The 18,749-nt window shown below is 40.0% G+C and overlaps 1 protein-coding gene and 1 long non-coding RNA gene across 2 annotated transcripts; both read right to left on the bottom strand.

The window, feature by feature from the left end:
- Positions 1-337: 337 nt before the first annotated feature.
- LOC146696835 (uncharacterized) lies at positions 338-879 on the bottom strand. The gene is made up of 2 exons (XR_014923119.1): positions 552-879; positions 338-472 (listed from the first exon to the last, which is right to left on the bottom strand). It is a non-coding gene; the product is annotated as an uncharacterized LOC146696835 (long non-coding RNA).
- A 12,648-nt stretch (positions 880-13,527) lies between these two features.
- Positions 13,528-18,221, bottom strand: LOC146696834 (arrestin domain-containing protein 3-like). The gene is made up of 7 exons (XM_085474086.1): positions 18,184-18,221; positions 16,968-17,230; positions 15,095-15,152; positions 14,887-15,014; positions 14,691-14,807; positions 14,355-14,611; positions 13,528-14,094 (listed from the first exon to the last, which is right to left on the bottom strand). Exons 1-7 carry the CDS (start codon positions 18,219-18,221, stop codon positions 13,693-13,695), a joined length of 1,263 nt encoding a protein of 420 aa, XP_085330212.1. The 3' UTR covers positions 13,528-13,692.
- Between the last annotated feature and the right edge of the window lie 528 nt (positions 18,222-18,749).

The following is an 18,749-nucleotide window of genomic DNA, read 5'->3' as shown; positions in this document are numbered from 1 at the left end:
TTAAAATCTCACAATCATGTCAACATCCTAAAAACATTTTGAAAAAGCACTTTTTGGCATGAGTCTGAGTCATTCCAGTTAGGCATCAAATCATAGATGCTGCACAATAGTATTGCACAACATTTAATAATGAACTGTCATGCCACAACCTTTGTGGTGCAATCAAGAGCAGCTTTTAGTTTTACAGGTTTGTTGGGTCTTCCACGAAAGTGTAACGGCATTTTGGTGTAGTGGAAATGCCGCGCAACTGGGTCTAAATTTATATGAAAGTAATAACAGTTTAGTGACAAAATGTAATTGTCACGGAGGAGCAGGGAGGACTCGGCGCAGACTGAAGTCTCAGAAAAACAGGTTTATTTACACACTCCAGGTGCACTATATACAGGTGAGGGAGAAGGGGGCCAGGGTTCCCAGGGGTGCAGAGCGGGGTCGGGAAAAGCGTCCAGAGTCTCCAAACCAAAACACGAGAAATCTGCATACAGAGAACAAGGGTTAGCACGGAACTTTTACGGACAGAGCTCAAAACTGGCTGAGGCTAAAGTAGCACTGACGAGCGTTATTCAATAGTCCAGCGGCGAGGTGCTCTCAGTCACTGCCTTAAGTAGCGGGAGCAAACAGGGTGAGGAGCCACAGGTGATTGCCTACAGGTGGTGGAGACCGGGAGCTCACAATGAGCTCCGCCCAGGCAGCGAGCAGAGAGAGAGGAGAGAGAGAAAAGACAAAACATAACATGTAGCCACACAGGGCCAGCCGAGCAGGCACGGGGACCGTGACAGTAATTAGTTACTAGTGCAGATAAGATTTCTGGTTCCTCTGAAATTGACACAAATGGTGCTATCAAGTGATAGTGCACAGATTTCAATAAAAGGATGGGGAACGGGGTTGTCTGGCACCACTGTCTACTATACCCATTTTCTAGTGTTTAGTGGATGGTTGGTTAGATGTCAGTGGCCACTGACAGTCATAAGCAGGCACAGGCGTTATTGTTCAAGACCTTTATAAAAGCTCCTTTTCTGTAAATTTAGAAAAAGGCACAAGATAAACTATTCGCAGAAAGAATTACACATACAGATTATATCTTGTATAAAGTTAGATGTAGGCTTTAAAAAAGCATAATTTACTGTTGGTTAGTTTTTGGCTTAGTTTTTTTACTTTTAAATCTTTTCACTTCAATTTCCCAGCTCAAACCCTACTTAGAAGGCCGTTTTGGAGCCGTATGGTTTTAAACAACTTTTCTTGGAAGAGCTTAGTTCAGAAACAAGACAGTAAAACATGAGCTAACTTGCTGAAATGAGAAGTTTTTACACTGAAATCAGTAGTGGGTGGATTAGTAGAAAAGGCACAAAAAGAACTTCCAGATTTTTAAATTCTACACATTTCTCTGAATAGAACAGATTAATGTTAAAAAGAATTAATGTGTACGTAAGAATTCTGTGTACTTACATTAATTATGGTTGTTCAAGCTGCCAGATTTGGGGTTTTTTTCAAGAAGCATGATGATTGATGTTAATGTTCTTGGTTTATTTAGTCCAGCTATTAATCTGACATCAACTGGTTATGTATAGCTAATAGTTTTTTACAATGCTAAGTGTATTTGATTACCATGTGTTCGACAATTATGTTATGCTAAAATAAAGTGTGTTTACTTAGTCAACCCAGAGCTGTAGTGGTTTGATAAATAAATCATAATTTTTAAACTTTAATCTCACTATATGCTCTTTACATGAGCCAGCAGTCTAGAATGTATCTCTTGCAAAATGTCAGAACAAAATGCCCTTTAAAATTTTGATGGGACTTGAATACAAGCAGTGGGATCAAACATCTTGTAACATCTCATATGTACGTTATGGCAAGAGGGAAATGCAAAAAGAATATTACAGCATGTATGCCTTGAGCAAAAATAAAGTCTGGCTAACCCACTATTTAAAGTGTTAATCTGTACCATACAATTATGCATATAATAAAAGAAACAGAGAGAGAGAGAGAGAGAGAAAGAGACATGAGCAAAGAAGACAAACACAGGTAAGTATTCCTACATGTCACAACATGCAATAATTGAAGAAGCTTTTCCTGGAAATAACACTGTCTTCCAGCTGCAGTTCTTGGAATAACTCTTAAAGAATAGCTCAAATGGGTTGCAGGGTAGGCCCAAAGACTACATTAGTCTAAATCACATAGCTGTTTAAAGTTCAGAGTTCAGTATTCCAACACCAATCCTTGGGAATTTGATTGGCATCTCAGGGTTTGAGAAGACATGTTCTAAGGTCATTAATCCTTTAGTCCATGAGAGTGTCATTTGCAGCCTTGGGGACATATATTCAACCTCTGAAAAAGTGTTTCTCAAAAGAGCCATTGTTGCTTTTGATGATATAGAATATTAACAGTAACGAGGGGCCCAAAGTTGAAAAGCCAGACTTGTTCTTACCTTTACAATATTATAATGTATAAATGAGACACCACAGTGACAAACAAAGTATCATAAAATCACCCCAAAAACACAACAGGGTGGGGATCGATTTAACCATGGCCAGTAACAAAAAAGCAACATTTTACTCTCTACTGTCCACAGACATTTACAGGTGTTGCTATGTAAAAGGAAAACAAAACAAGTGCACTTAAAAGGCTCAAAAAAGGGAGTATCTTATGAACACATGTTATAACTTGACAATTGCTCAGTCTGAGAGTCTGCTTCTAGGAATTCTCTTCTTATGCGTTTCTAAGAACCAAGTCTCTTTCTTTGACAGGGTGTTGGCTCCAGCTCCGTGACAGTTTTCAGAATGGGTTGGTTAAATCAAAAGCGTACTTAGATACAAACAGCACAGCAGCTGATGGTGCAAAGTAATCCAAATTTTGCAACTGTCCAGCCTTGAATGCTAATGTCTTCATGGCTATGATTAGCATCTTTGGTTTTGATAACACACATTCCCACAGTTTCTATAACAGATGCTTGACTAAAGATTGTCTGTGGCCAAATGAGATTCAACAGAACACTTGCAATGCTCATAGAGCATTCCACCAAATGTTAGTTTAGTTTTTTAATAATGTAGATCTCCTGAGAAATAAAAACTTCTATTTATGAAGCAGGAATTAAGACAAACCACCACCCTGCCATGTACCTTTTCCTCCACAGAAAAATCTACAAAAACCATAAAAAATATAAAAGTAAAATGCAACGCTGTTGGGAAAAGACCAAAAAATAAATGGTGCAGAAAAATGTTAATCTGGTGATAAAGCGCACACACCCATAAAATAAACATCTATGTTCCAGTAGATTTAATCAGTGGTGGCCACATGTTAAAGCTCTGAATTCTCTGAACCGAATCAACATTAAAACGTATTGTCCCACAGGAGACAAGGGAATAACTTTAGTTTGTCAGTAAATCAAAGTTTAAAAAATGTAATTGATTCAACAGGTATTCTTGGTGTTCTAGTATCTATCCATTCTCTTCCCCATGCAGAGCCTATTTCAACTACCACAGGGCAATAGGTGGGGTGCACCCTGGACAGATTCCAGAAAAAAAAAACATAGACGCTTCTCCTCCTCTGAGGGTGAATATTGTACACACCTGTATAAAAAGAATATTGTATTTAAGCAACAGTTGACGTAAATATAAATTTCATATTAAATGTATCATTTTATAACAGTATTTGTATTTACATTGCATGTACATGACATGCAATGTACAGGTGTGTACAAACAGGTACTCAGAGACACACGCTATCTTGGTTGGCTGCTTCCTCTAAACATATCATGCATTATCAGTCTTGTATGTTGCTCAGTAACATCCATCCATCCATCCATTTTCTTCCACTTATCCGGGGCCCGGTCACGGGGACAGCATCCCAAGCAGAGAAGCCCAGACCTCCCTCTCCCCAGCCACCTCCTCCAGCTTATCCAGGGGAATACCAAGGCGTTCCCAGGCAAGCCGAGAGATATAATCTCTCTAGCGTGTCCTGGGTCTGCCCTGGGGCCTCCTACCGATGGGACATGCCCGGAAAACCTCGCCCAGGAGGCGACCAAAGGGCATCCTTGTCGGATGCCCTAACCACCTAAACTGGCTCCTTTCAATGTGGAGGAGCAGCGGCTCTCCCGGTTGGCTGAACTCTAAAGGAGAGGCCAGCCACCCTTCGGAGGAAGCCCATTTCCGCCGCTTGTATTCGCGTTCTCGTTCTTTCGGTCACTACCCACAGCTTGTGACCACAGGTGAGGGTAGGGGCATAGACCGACCGGTAAATTGAGAGCTTCGCTTTTACACTCAGCTCTCTCTTCACCACAACAGACCGGTACAGCGTCCGCATCACTGCAGCCGCTGCAACATTCCACACATCTCCTCTACACATCACTCACTCACTTGGACACTAGAAGGGGGAATTATGTTAAAATGCTCTTCATACACTACAGCTCTGCATTTAACACCATAATTCCCTCCACACTCACCACCAAGCTGGAGCATCTGGGACTCAGCTCATCTATGTGTCAGTGGATCTCCAACTTCCTAACTGGCAGACCACAGGCAGTAAGGATGGGCAGACATGTCTCAGCCTCCACCACTCTCAGCACTGGAGCCCCCCAGGGGTGTGTTCTGAGCCCCCTGCTGTACTCTTTGACTGTGTGGCCACTACCAGCTCCACCACCATCATCAAGTTTGCTGACGACACCGTCGTGGTGGGCCTGATCTCTGATAACAACGAGACGGCCTACCTGAAGGAGATTAGGAATCTGGAGAACTGGTGCCAGAGGAACAACCTCCTTCTAAACGTCAGTAAGACAAAGGAGCTGATAGTGGACTTCAGCACTAAGCAGGAGAGGAACTACCAGACCCCTGTCATCAACAAGTGCCCAGTGGAGAGAGTGGACAGCTTCAAATACCTCGGAGTTCACATCACGCAGGACCTGTCATGGTCCTGTCACATCAACACCATGGTGAAAAAGGCCCGTCAGCGTCTCTACCACCTCAGACGCTTGAGAGACTTCCAACTGCCCTCCAAGGTGCTCAGGAACTTTTACTCGTGCACCATAGAGAGCATCCTGGCGGGAAACATCTTAACCTGGTTCGGGAACAGCACCATGCAGGACAGACGAGCTCTACAGAGGGTTGTGCGATCAGCTGAGCGCACCATCCGCTCCGAGCTCCCTGACCTGCACTCAATCTACAGCAGGCGGTGCTGGACCAAGGCCAGGAAGATCGTGAAGGACCTCAGCCATCCCAACAACAGACTGTTCTCTCTGTTGAGGTCAGGAAAGCAATTCAGCTCCCTGAAGACCAACACAGAGAGACTGAGGAGGAGCTTCTTCCCGCAGGCGATACGGTCTCTCAATCACACCACCACACAGTACTGACCCACACATACAGTTACACACACACTGGACATTCTGGACACTTCATCACTTAAATCACTTTAAGCATATTTGCACCGCACAAGACATAATGTGGATTGCACAACACTGGACATTATATTCTTCATTTCAAGTTAATACTTGTACAGCTGCTGTTATTGTGTATATATTTATTTATATTTCTTCATACATTCTTATATAGTTCTATATTGTGTATTTTGTTGTACAGTTATTTTATTTTCAACTTTAATTTACATATTTTATCTTATTCTTTCCCAGTTAAATTTACCCTTTTTAATTTTTCATATTTATTTCCTATCTTATTCATAGCCTTTTCCTTTTTTTGTTTTCTTTAGGTCACGAGCAGTTGTCCAAGCATTTCACTACATATCGTACTGTGTATGACTGTGTACGTGACAAATAAAATTTGAATTTGAATTTGACATTCAATATTTATAATTTACTGTTACTTGTGCTTATGTTGGCTGTTGCTGTGGTTTGCCTCTTGTGATGTTTTCTTTTTTCTTGTTTTTTTTCAGCAGGTGATTAAACAGATTTTCAGTGTCCTTTCTCTCTGTCTCTCTTCTCCTCTAGTTTTCTTTCTCTCTCCATCGTTAACTCAGTTCCCAATTTCTTTCTCTTTCCTGTCCCCCAGCCCAGTCCATTCTGACTGCAAAAATGTAAAAGTTAAATAAATAAATAAATAATAAAGATCGATTAAACTATGACAACAAAATCCACCAGTATACCAAAAGCTGTAATGATCCACTCAAGAAAATAAATCTGTTGGACATTTGTCTTTGCCTTCAGACAGTAATTCTGATTGCTACAGTGCTGGACAGGCAAAAAAAAAAAGAAAGAAAAGAAAGAAAGAAATTAAACTTGATTAGACCTCTCGTCTGTGTGTGTGGGTCAGTAACAAGAAAAATAATACAGTTTGTCATATACATGCAATGTAAATACAAATACAGTTATAAAATTATACATTAAATATGAAATTTATATGAAATTAAATTTACATCAACTGTTGCTTAAATACAATATTCACCACAATAATATAACTAAATCAGAACTTCCTGCTTAAGCTGAACAAAATAAACCAACTCCAATCAATAAGGTCCCACTTATATTTAATTAATTATTTAATTATTAATAAGGAACTCCATTAGCTTCCACAACAGTGGTTGCTAATCTTTCTGGGACCCAAGCCATCAAATATAATCCAATAAAACATTATGGTAGCTAAACACCATTGCCAGAGATGCCAACAGGATCAACAAACTAATTCACAAGGCTTTAACCATTATTGGCCGGAGTCAAAGAGGAATAGGAAGTCACTGCAAAAACTGCTCTCAATCATAGAAAATACATCCCATCCACTCCACTTCATGCTGCTGTGAAAACAGAGTTCATTCTCCCTCAGGCTTATTTAACCTGGCTGTAATAAGGAATGCTTCAGGAACTCATTCCTGCTGTTTTCTGGGAAACTGTACAATGATTCTTCTGTCCGTACCATACCTTATTGCAGCTGTTTTAGATTTATCTGCACAAAATATCTATTTGTGCAATTTGCTCTTCTCTCTGGCACAATCTCAACACCTTACTATACATCTCTGAAATGGTATTCCCAAGCTGGTGCTATTCAGTTTAAGTCTGTTCCACACTAAGTGAGCCTGTGGCACTTTCACTTTCACTTTAGCTATGTTGTTTATGTGCTATGGACTGCACTATTTTTATTCTTTATTCTGCTGCTATAAAACTATCATTGTCCTGGTAACATTTAAACTGATATGTTCTGTATTTATTCAACCAGAAATGATAAGTCTCTTAAAACATGCAGCACATGTTCCTGCATGCCATAATATCCAAGAATGTGTGTTTTTCTCAGAAAAAGAAATGCCTTCTAGCTGCAGGTCTTTGAATACCTGTAATGTGAACATTGGTTCAAGAGGGCAGGGCTCAAAGGTACATTATAAAAAACAGCACAGCTGTCTCCTTTGCAGAGCAATTCAATATTCCAAAAACTGACATGTGGTATGTGACTGGCATTGCAGGGTTTGAAAAGACATGTTCCCCTGCTACATGTTTTTTTCCTTCTTATCCTGGGATAAAGTATCATTTGCAGCCAGGAGAACATATAATTCTGGATAACAGTTTCTCAAAAGAGCCATTGTATGGTTGTTGATAGTATGTAAAAGTGCAAACTTAATGCTCATTAACATTAACAGTGGGCCAAAATTGGAAAGACGTGTTATTACCATTACAATATTATAATGTACGAATGTAATGGCATAAAATGACAAAAGAAATTGCAAAATAATACCACACAACTCTGAAAGGATAGGGGTCACATCAACTATAGCATCAATCAATAGCCAGTAACATTAATTTAGCTTTGAAGAGGGAAAAAGGTTTCACACTAATGTAGAAGTACAGAGTGGGCCATTTATATGGATACACCGTAATAACATGGGAATGGTTGGTGATATTAAAGTCCTGTTTGTGGCACATTAGTATATGTGAGGGGGCAAACTCCTCAAGATGGGTGGTGACCATGGTGGCCATTTAGAAGTCGGCCATCTTGGACACAACTTTTGTTTTTTCAATAGGAAGAGGGCCATGTGACACATCAATCTTATTGGTAATGTCACAAGAAAAACAATGGTGTGCTTGGTTTCAACGTAACTTTATTCGTTCATGAGTTATTTACAAGTTTCTCTTCGTTCACAGCCATTGACATGTCGAAGAGGTTAACACGTGAGGAGCGGATCGAAATTGTGTTGATATCTGGTGAACGCAGTAACCAGGTCATTGCAGCAGTTTTCAATGCAAGACACCGTACGAGACCACCCATCTCCCATGCTACAGTTAGCAAACTGCTTGCTAAGTTTTGTGTAACTGGTTCAGTGTTGGATTTGACAAAATGTGGACGCAAGAAAACTGTTACTAATGAAGAAACATCAGTTGCTGTCCTAGCTTCATTCAGCAAGACCCCACAGCGTAGCACTCGCTGCATGTCACTGGAGAGTGGCATTAGTCGAACATCCCTTCTGCGGATATTAGCTACTCACAAATGGCACCCTTACAAACTCCAGCTACTGCAGCATCTCAACGAGGATGACCCAGATCGGTGCACAGAATTTGCAGAATGGGCAAAACAAAAATTGGAACAGGACCCTCAGTTCACGCAGAAGATTTTGTTCAGTGATGAGGCAAACTTTTATGTGAATGGTGAAGTTAACAAACAAAACCACCGCTATTGGTCTGACACTACCCCACATTGGATGGATCCCTCCAAGACTGTTGGAACAACAAAAGTGATGGTTTGGTGTGGTATATGGGGTACAACGATAGTGGGTCCATTCTTCATCAATGGAAACCTCAAGGCCACTGGATATTTGAAATTGCTACATGATGATGTGTTTCCCTCTTTGTGCAGTGAAGCTGGCACGTTCCCTGAGTTTTTCCAGCAAGATGGTGCACCACCACATTATGGGTGCCAGGTCCGAGCATTCCTAGATGAACAGTTTCCTGGAAAATGTATTGGTCGTCGTGGGCAGTTGAATGGCCCCCAAGGTCTCCCGATCTGACCCCCTTAGATTTTTATCTTTGGGGTCATCTGAAGGCAGTTGTCTATGGTGTGAAGATACGAGATATGCAGCACCTGAAACTACTGATACTGGATCCCTGTGCTGGCATTTCTCCTGCGGTGTTGCTATCAGTGTGTGAAGAGTGGGAGAAGAGGGTTGCATTGGCAATCCAACACAATGGGCAGCACATTGAACACATTTTATAAGTGGTCAGAAACTTGTAAATAACTCATGAAAGAATAAAGTTACGTTGAAACCGAGCACACCATTGTTTTTCTTGTGACATTACCAATAAGATTGATGTGTCACATGGCCCTCTTCCTACTGAAAAAACAAAAGTTGTATCCAAGATGGACGACTTCTAAATGGCCACCATGGTCACCACCCATCTTGAGGAGTTTGCCCCCTCACATATACTAATGTGCCACAAACAGGACTTTAATATCACCAACCATTCCCATGTTATTACGGTGTATCCATATAAATGGCCCACCCTGTAGATTCACTAATTGTGGTATGTAAAATAAAAACATTTATTTCTCAAAGGGGAGTACCTCGTTTCTACATGCCATAGATTGACAGCAGCTCCTTCTGAGAGTGTCTTTCTAAGAACTGTTGTTGATGTATTTTATAGCTTTAGGGAACACCCCAAAGGTGTACTTTAATGGATCAGGTTAGGTTCAAAGCATACTTAAAGTTCAAATGACACAATAACTGACAGTTCAACATCCTGCAGATGTTCCAAGACTCTCTGTCTTTCAAAGATTCAAAGACATCTTCTTTTTTTCTTTTCTTTTTTTTTTGTGAGCTGTCCAAGTTTATTTCTGACTCGTACATACAAACAAAGCTAACATATCACAACGTTATGGTCAAAAAACTGCCACAGCGCACATTTTCCTTTTTTTTTCTTTTTTTTTTTTTAACAGTAGATACTTTTTTTAACTTCACGTGTTGAGAATGAAAAAAGAAAACAAGCAGAAGAAAATGAGAGCAATAGAATAAACAACATCACGATGATATATGGGAATACAACAGTAAATACTAAATATTAAACATTATTGTGCAGCACGTAAGATCGACAGCGCACAGTGTGCTTTGAGGTAGGAGACAAAAAGGGTGTAGTTTGTGGGTGTGAGCACCCGTGTGTACACCTGTGAGCATGAACGCGCTTGTTTTTAAAAGGTTCCTTCATGTAATAATCTGCTAGAGGGTGTGGGGAGCCACAGCCCAGTCCTCCAGGGCATGAAGCAGGTATGGAGGAGATCAAAACTCCAGACATCCAGAGGCCCTCAGAACACAAGAGACCAAGGAAGACCAACAGAGGGGCAACCACGCCACTATCCCAGAAAGAGCTGAGGAGAGCCCCAGATGAGGGCTCACTCAGCAGCCGCGGAGCAGAAGCCAGGGGTGTTGCAGTGACGTGCCCGTGAGCTCCGCTGGCAGCCAGCTGTGCCAGAGTGACCGAGCCCCAGGCCGAGAGGCTGAGGGCACCCCACCCCCGAAGCGGCCCGAGCGAGCCCCAGGCTCCAGGCCCCGATAAGCAGCCACCAAGGAGTGAGCCTGGACGCCCATCCCCGGACACAAAGAACCACCAATGCACCGATGTCTGAGGGCATCTGCCACTGGTAGGGGAAGTGGTGGGGGAGATAGGCCTCCATACCTTGGAGGACCAAAGACATCTTCAGGTCTGTGACTGGCATCTCTGATAGTTTCTTCCTGTTACCTTCTCAATAGATCACTGGATGAAGACTTTGTCTACGGCCTGGAAAATGTACACTCTCAAAAATAAATTCGAAGCTTGCAATTGCTCAACAATTTTATTGATGTAAATATCAAGAGAAATGTTAGATTGCATCTACTTACCAGTAGTTCAGGTCAAAATGTTTTTTATTACAGATTATTATTTGAGCTTCAACCAGTACTAATCAGTTAAAATACAGGGCCTGGACTTCAGTGTGGGAGTCCACTGGCAACCACTGGCCAGTATATAGTTGCAGTAAAAAACAAAGAAAAGAAAAAAAGCCACGCACTTAAATGTATAGCCTGTTCGAACCTCTATAGAGAGCTAAATATGATTTTAGTTTTATTATCTGCCATAGTCGGAATTAGTGTGTAGCCTTTTTGTGGCCAAAAATCTGACAACAAATCAGGTAAGTATACAAAATGACCGTTAAGTGATTTAACAGAGACCACGCAGGTCGTCACAAAATGCATAAGCCACAAGCCCTGGCAAGTGTTTCACCTCTAGAACCTTACTGTCACGATCCTGGGTCTTATGACCCAGTGTTTTGAGTTTTAGTTCTTTTGATGTTTATAGTGTATGTTTAAGCTTATTAAGTTTCCTATGTTCATTTGCTTATTAGTTCCCCCTTGTGTTTTCAACCCCTGTGAAGTCTCCCTTGCCCTTCGTGTGTTTCATGTCTGTGGGTCTTATGTTGTCAGGTCTGCGTCTCATTATATTTCCTGTTTTATTTTGGAGGGGTCCTGTGTTCCTATGTTCAATGTTTTTAGTGTTACTCTCTCCTTGTGACGTCCTTATGTTCATGTGTGTCAGCTGTTTCTCCATGTGTTCCCACTTCCCTCATTATCCTCCTGTGTGTATTTAGTCCGTGTGCTTTCAGTCATTCTTTGTCAGGTCGTCTGCTCATCCATGTCACAACTTCAGGTATCTATGTCAGTTCACCATGTTTAAGGTTTTTTCCATGTTTAGTTTTAGTTCACCCAGTTTAGGTTATTGTTTAGTTTCCCCAATGCCCTTTTATTTGTACCCTTTTTGCTAGCCTCAATAAACGGCTTGTTTTTTGTTAAATCCACGCCACGTTCAGTTTTTGGAGTCTGCGTTTTGGGTCCTTTTTGTCAACACATACAGTCTGCCCTCGCCGGACTGTGACACTTACATCTCCAGCATACATAGAACCACTTATGCAACAATTAAATATTCTTTAAGATAAAATGCAGCTCTCTCCTAAGGATAGCACTGCAAGAAGGCTTTCTCATCCTAAATATGTGAACAATAATTACATACACCAAGTCAATTTCATTTTTATACTACATTTAAAAGTGCAGTTGGCAGTTTTACATTAACTGTATCTAAAGAAAAAGTAAAACACAGACAAGCATACAAAAATGAAAACCAAGCAAAAAGCACAACAATGATAAACAGCATGAAAATTGTGGGATAAAATTATAAAAGTAAAAAATGAAAAACAAACACGGATAAAATCTAACAATAGAAAATAAATAAAGCAGTTACAATACAGTGTTATACATATTTTGATATGAAGTTATCTTTATTGCTACCAATTGTTTCAACTACACTATCAATTATGAGACAAATGTCTGCATATCCTGGGAAATTACTGACATAAACAACTGTCTGATGATGCTGTTATAAAACCTACTGACAACAGTCAAGCAACAAAGATAAGACATGGGTACTGTGCAAATTCCCTGCTGACTCGGCCTCAGGATGTCTAGAGGCAAGAACCAAGCGCACCCAAATGAGCGCACCAGTGATCATGTGCGCATCACGCAGAGGGAGAGTGAGGGACGAAAAGCAGCAGCAGAGCATGGCAGTTGTATCGCAGTTTGTGTGATTCCGTGTGCGTTAATGAGACTGTAAGTGTTATTGCCTTTGACAGGTTAACTGGTATGATAATAGTTATAGTTGTTTGTGTATGTTTAAGCTAAAGTTATGCCTCAGTACACTGCTACCACGTTAGTAGGTTTATTTAATTATTTAATTAACTAGCACTAAGTTAATACCAGTGGCCAGAATCTCCCCCAATGATTATATCCCGCGGTTAAAGGATTTTTCTGTTGTTTATTGTTTAGTTTAGCTGTTGTTAGCTCGCCACATGCTTGCCTTAGTACTAGCAACTGGGAAGATATGTGCTATTTAGCCAACTTCTGGTCTTACGGCGACCCCTTGTGGACATTGTAAAATATTGCTGTGTCTGAGTAGATGATGTGTTCTGATTGTTGCTTGGTTGTCTTTGAGCCTGCTAATTATAGTGTTACCTGTTTCTGTTTCCAGACAACCATGCTTATAGTCACCGATACTGCACCTGCCACAATTATAAGTGCATATCTTCTGTGAAGCTTCATTAAAGACAGTGAACTAAACTCCTGGACTGCTGCAGTCTTTCTGACCAAAGACTTAGGCCAGACTTGTATACCCAGCACTTCCAGTATATATATATTCTACAGGTACAATGTAGCAAAGACAAAAAGAATAACTGTAAAAGTAAAATTCACAGCAAATTTACGCACTAATTAGTTACCTGCAGACGCATGCTTCTGAAAAAAGAAATGAAAAAAGCACACACACCGCTAGCTCTAATTAATAATGCCACACTGCACTTTTTATTCCCTTTACAAACTAATTGTCATGAGTTATGTATTGCTTTTTTCATACAACTTAAGAATCCAGGAGCTGCATTTTGAATCATTTACAGTGGAGAAAGATGATATACCTCTCAAATCTAGGCAAAAACAACGACCACAGAGGAATCGTTGGATCAACAAAAAAAATATAATAAGAGACTCAAAGACCTCTTTTGAGATCAGAGATTGCAGTATGAATCTCTGTCTGCACTGTTACATTTGGTCATGCTGGACTTCTGCTGCCATCAACAGGTGAAATCTGGGCTCAATGACATGATTTAATTCCACTTTCTTTTCTTTCAGATACTTTAAAAGTTACAGTTTGAGGAATAGCCTCTGACCAATTTGGTTTTCACCTTAACAGTTATTTTTAAGGTGTCACTTACTGCTCACATTTAGTTTATTAATTTGCTCAGTTACCAGTTCAGGGGAAAGAGATGGTTCTCCCTGTTGAAATTGAGGCGTAGCAGGAGGGTATGCAGGTACTGAAGGTGATGTGAATCCTGGAACTGAAAACCCGTATGGAGCAGCACCTTGTGGCCACTGGTTAAAATTGCCACTTGTTATGTTTGCATGCTGAGCGGGATCTAGTGAGGGACAAGCACCTGATCCAGTGGGGAAGGCAAGGGAAGGGTAGTTGCTGTAACTTGGAGCCCAGGCTCTCCCAGGTGGGTAAGGGCCCACAGGCTCCCCAGGCTGAATGGCTGCAAATCTGTAAGGAATGATGAGCAGTGGAAACACCACCTCTGGGTCAAAGGCAAAACTAATGTCCAGATATACCTGGAAAAAGTCAGAGATTTAGAATCAAATCAGACTAAAGTAACCATCAAATTAAAAGTGCAATTTATAAAACTACCAATTTTACTTTGTTAATTTGACATATAATTATTATTTGTTATGCTTTTTTATGCAGCGTCTTATCTTCATAGTAGTTATTAATTATTTAAGAGGTTAAGACACACATTTTCTTTATCTATTATTTACCTACAAACATTTACAACCAAAGTTCACCATGAAATCCCTATGACATAGTTTTATACCTTTAACTGATATTCAACTGAGATGATATCACAGTTACGGAGGGTGGCGATGGCATCACTAGGAATCTTCAACTGGCGGGAGGCAGTTTGCTCTGAGTTTGGACGGATAGTGTCCCCGACCTCTTTGAACAGAGTCTCATCACAGGTTTTAGTCTTGCCATCGCATCTGTACACTATTTTCTGCTGAAGTTTGAATTTGGGTTCTATGTTCTTGGAGGAAGAGTTACAGATTTTGGCAACAACAGATAAAGTTTCACCTGTCAATAGCAAATGTTAACAATGAGCTTAATTTTTAAATCTATTCACATTTTATTTTGTAAGTTGCAGATATTTTACCTGGAAAACAAACTCCTCTGCTAATGGTAGCAGACATTTGAACCTGTCCCTTAGAGAAAACACCGACGTCTTTACTCACTGAACTAGATTGTGGACACTGTAAAGAACCAGACAGACATTTTTTTTTCAGATCAACTCAATTGTAATCCAGATGTCAAATTTATAACACATCATTGTAGTGTTTACCATTACTTGAGGAGTGCCTTAGAAACAAACTTGATCTCTTTTTGTACTGCAGAAGGCAAATGCCAGCTCTGAGATATCTTTGCTTCAACCACATAGACAATTTTTCCATGTTTCCCCTGGAAGGACGAAGGCATGTTCCTAAAAAAACAGAATCTAGTTATTTGTAAAAGCAAACTACAGCACGGTATTAATGCATGAAGCCAGAAATTCCCACATACCCCTCTGGGATTTTAAGCCTGAATTTAAAAGTGTGGGCCCCTTGGGGAAGTGAAGTGCCTGCAAGAGAAATATGATTAAACTTGTATGTCCAAATGGTCCTGCTAGGAATGGCACAATAACAACCTGTGTTCAAAAATTTCAGCCCCGTCACTCACATGGTGAAGTTTTTAACACGCTGAGTGTTGGAGCCTTGCCAGTAAAGAAATATGTAAATGATGGAAATTCTCTGTTGGTTTTTTTTTCCAAAGTTCACAGCAATCTCTCTTTCTGGGATTTGACTATCAAAAAATATTGAAATTAGGGGAAGTTTGCCAATAAATTAATAGCAGTGATAACTGTTTTTACTGAGAAGGAAGCTGAAGTACCAGGAAAGACCTGACACAAGCAGGAAAAAAACAAGCAACTTCCACATGGGGTTGGCCCTCTAAATGTGGCCCATAAACCCTGCCCATAGCTACACCCTACATTGTGTCGAGTGACTATCTGCAACATGCAAGACCCAAAGTGAAAGGCTAAATAAATATTTATTAACTTTGCTCTCAGAAGTAACAAAAAAATTTAATAACCACTCCACTAATTGCTTTGCCAGCTGCCGTCGTTGCGCCAAAAAAGTGATCATCAGCAAAAAAGTGATTAGGGGTATTTGTTAAAAGATTATTGTGGGAATACAAACAGTTCTAAGTGACTTATTGGCATATAATTTGTCAAAAATATGTCAAACATATCTCTTGTGAATCATAAAAGTCATTCTGAGCCAGAAAATATGTTTGAATCACAAGGTACAAGCCACAATCTATTTTTGGCAAAATGACTGTTGCATATCTTTTATTTATCTTGAAAAAAGTGTCACTGACATTAAAATGTGTTTTTCAAGAGAGATCTGCCCAAGAAGTCATGAGAAATTATAACGAATACAAAAACACATTTTTCTAATCATACTTTAAGTGCCCAAAATTAACTAGCCTGACACAGAGTCATAAAGATTCTTGCAAAACAAGTATTTTCTTTATTTCATAGACAAGCAAGGCTGGATGGGGGTGGGGATGCTCTCCAATTTAAGTGTTGATGCATGCTTAATTATCCAGATAAGAACAATTTCTGTGATATGCATTTTAAGCTTGCCAGTCTTCCTTTACCTCACTTGGATCCACAGGTGTCACAGTTCTGATAAATGTATACCAATTGATTGATAGTGGCAACCTTCATGAGAGTAGTTGTTGCGGACAACACATCAAAGCTCATTTTCCACTGTAAGTTGGCAGTTACACAAACTTCAGGTTTACATGGGGAAATAAATCAGCCCTCTTCTGGATGAGTCCTGTCTCCACCTGAGCACTCGGACATGTTGATAACTCAGCCATAAACTCTATGAAAAGCATCAGAATTTAAAATCATTCCAGAATAAGCAAATAAGTGAAGAATAAGGGAAGAATATGTGTGTTTATACTTCTATACACACATATTAGGAAAACAAAGCACCACGGCTTGCCACGGGTTAGCCAAAAAGAGCAGATAATAGAAAAATGACAAGATTAGACTCAAGAGGTACACAGCAGAAGTGACGAAGCCAAGATGAAGGATATATAAGAAAAGCAGTATTTATACACACGAGGTAAACATGTAATGGGACAGAAGGCGGTGACATGACAAACCTATAAGCAATTAAGACAATCAAAAAAAAAAGATGAGAATTAAATGTAGTCAGATAAAGGATTATAAAACTCCAAAGGACTCACAAACTCTGAGAAGAGGCCAGAGAACATGACAAAAACACTATATTCCTTCATGAGGACTGAAATGGCAACAAAAAGTCCTGCTAGGAATGGCACAATAACAACCTGAGTTCAGGTTTTAAATGCATGAACCCCTTACCTCTAGCATTCTCTGCAAATAGAAATTCCTTCACTTTGAAATATCTCCGGTGACTATAATGAAATTCCCTTTCCTCTCCAGTACCTTCTGTCCACTTTACGATAGAGTCTCCTTTGGCTTTCACGAAAACGCTCTTGACTTTGACGTCTTTGGTCAGTCGGAAATTAACTGTGCCCACTATAGTATCTCCTTCAGAAAAAGCATGATCTTCACTGATTGCCTCGTAAGTCACATTAAAGTCTTTTATCCGTGACATTTCAGAGCTGTCAGTGAAATGCTTTTCTCAGCACAGATAAACTGATCAGACGGGCAGATCAAGAAATTTCAACCCCATCACTCAAAAGGAGGAGTTTTTAAAACGCTGAGTGTTGGAGCCTTGCCAGTCATGTAAATGATGGAAATTTTCTGTTGTTTTTTTTTTTTTTTTTCAAAGTTCACAGCAATCTCTCTTTCTGGGATTTGATAATCAAAAAATATTGAAATTAGGGGAAGTTTACCACGAAATTAACAGCAGTGATAATTGTTTTTACTGAGAAGGAAGTTGAAGTACCAGGAAAGACGTGACACAACCAGGGAGAGAACAAGCAACTTCCACATTTAGAGGGCCAACCCCAACCCTGCCCATAGCTAAATCCTACATTGTGTTGAGCAACTATCTGCAAAGCGCAAGACCCAAAGTGAAAGGCTAAATAAATATTTACTAACTTTGCTCTCAGAAGTAACAAAAAAAATCATCGATGCCATCCATTTACTCATCTATCCACCCATCCATCCAGCTTGTCCAAGAGGAAAGGAGCTGGAGCCTATTTCAATTGCTGCAGGGCAGGAGGGTCTGTCCCAGTGCTACCACTTAATAAAGTTGGTTACTTTTTATCTGAAAAGTTACTGAATAATGCCAAACTCATGAAGTTGTACCATGCAAAAAAGTTCACAGATCGATGGTCTCCAGTTTACCTTGCTACAACCACTCCACTAGTTGCTTTGCCAGCTGCCTTTGTTGTGCCAAAAAGTGATCATCTGCAAAAAAAGTGATTAGGGGTATTTGTCAAAAAATTTATTGCAGGAATATAAACAGTTATAAGTGACTTGTTGGCATATAATTTGTCAAAAATATGTCAAACATATCTCTTCACTTGAGCAAATAAGTGAAGAATAAGGGAAGGACGTCCGCTCCTGGGCGCCGCCCAGCTCACATTGCATACGACCCCTACGGTACCTCATGCGAGTGGTGAGCCTGCAGGAAGATGAGCCCATGTCCCTTTTTCGGGCTGTGCCTTTTATTAAACCATTCAAAATCACAGATCTTAAGCAAACATCCAATATACCTACAATATTGATCGATTTACCTGCGCGCAGTCAATCTAGAGCTTGGCTGAGTCCAACTTTAAAATTCGTGGTCACACAAAGAAGTCCAACAACACGCATTAAAAATGGGCACCTACAACAATGAATGATCCTGTGGCAAGGCAAGGCAAGGCAAGTTTATTTGTATAGCACAATTCAAGAACAAGGTGGTTCAAAGTGCTTTACAGAGACATTAGAAACAAAAACAAATAAAAAGCATGATTTAAAATTGATTAAAACAAGCAAACAAACTAACTAACTAAATAACAAACAAAAAAACAAACAAAACAGTATGTAAAAAAAAATCAAAACAGATAAAATCAGAACAATAGATAAAATCAGTAGTTAAAATGTAAGTTTTGAAGTTTAAGCTTAAAAGTGTGGATTTGGTGCTTTATTCAAATGCAGCTGAGAACAGGTGAGTCTTCAACCTGGATT

This window comes from Copadichromis virginalis, linkage group LG12 (assembly GCF_057382275.1).
Source record: "Copadichromis virginalis isolate Kocher_CV1m ecotype Utaka linkage group LG12, C_Virginalis_male_GT1.1, whole genome shotgun sequence".
Lineage (NCBI taxonomy): Eukaryota > Metazoa > Chordata > Actinopteri > Cichliformes > Cichlidae > Copadichromis > Copadichromis virginalis.
Note: the sequence above shows the minus strand (reverse complement) of the source record. Positions and strands in the feature narration are given on the sequence as shown.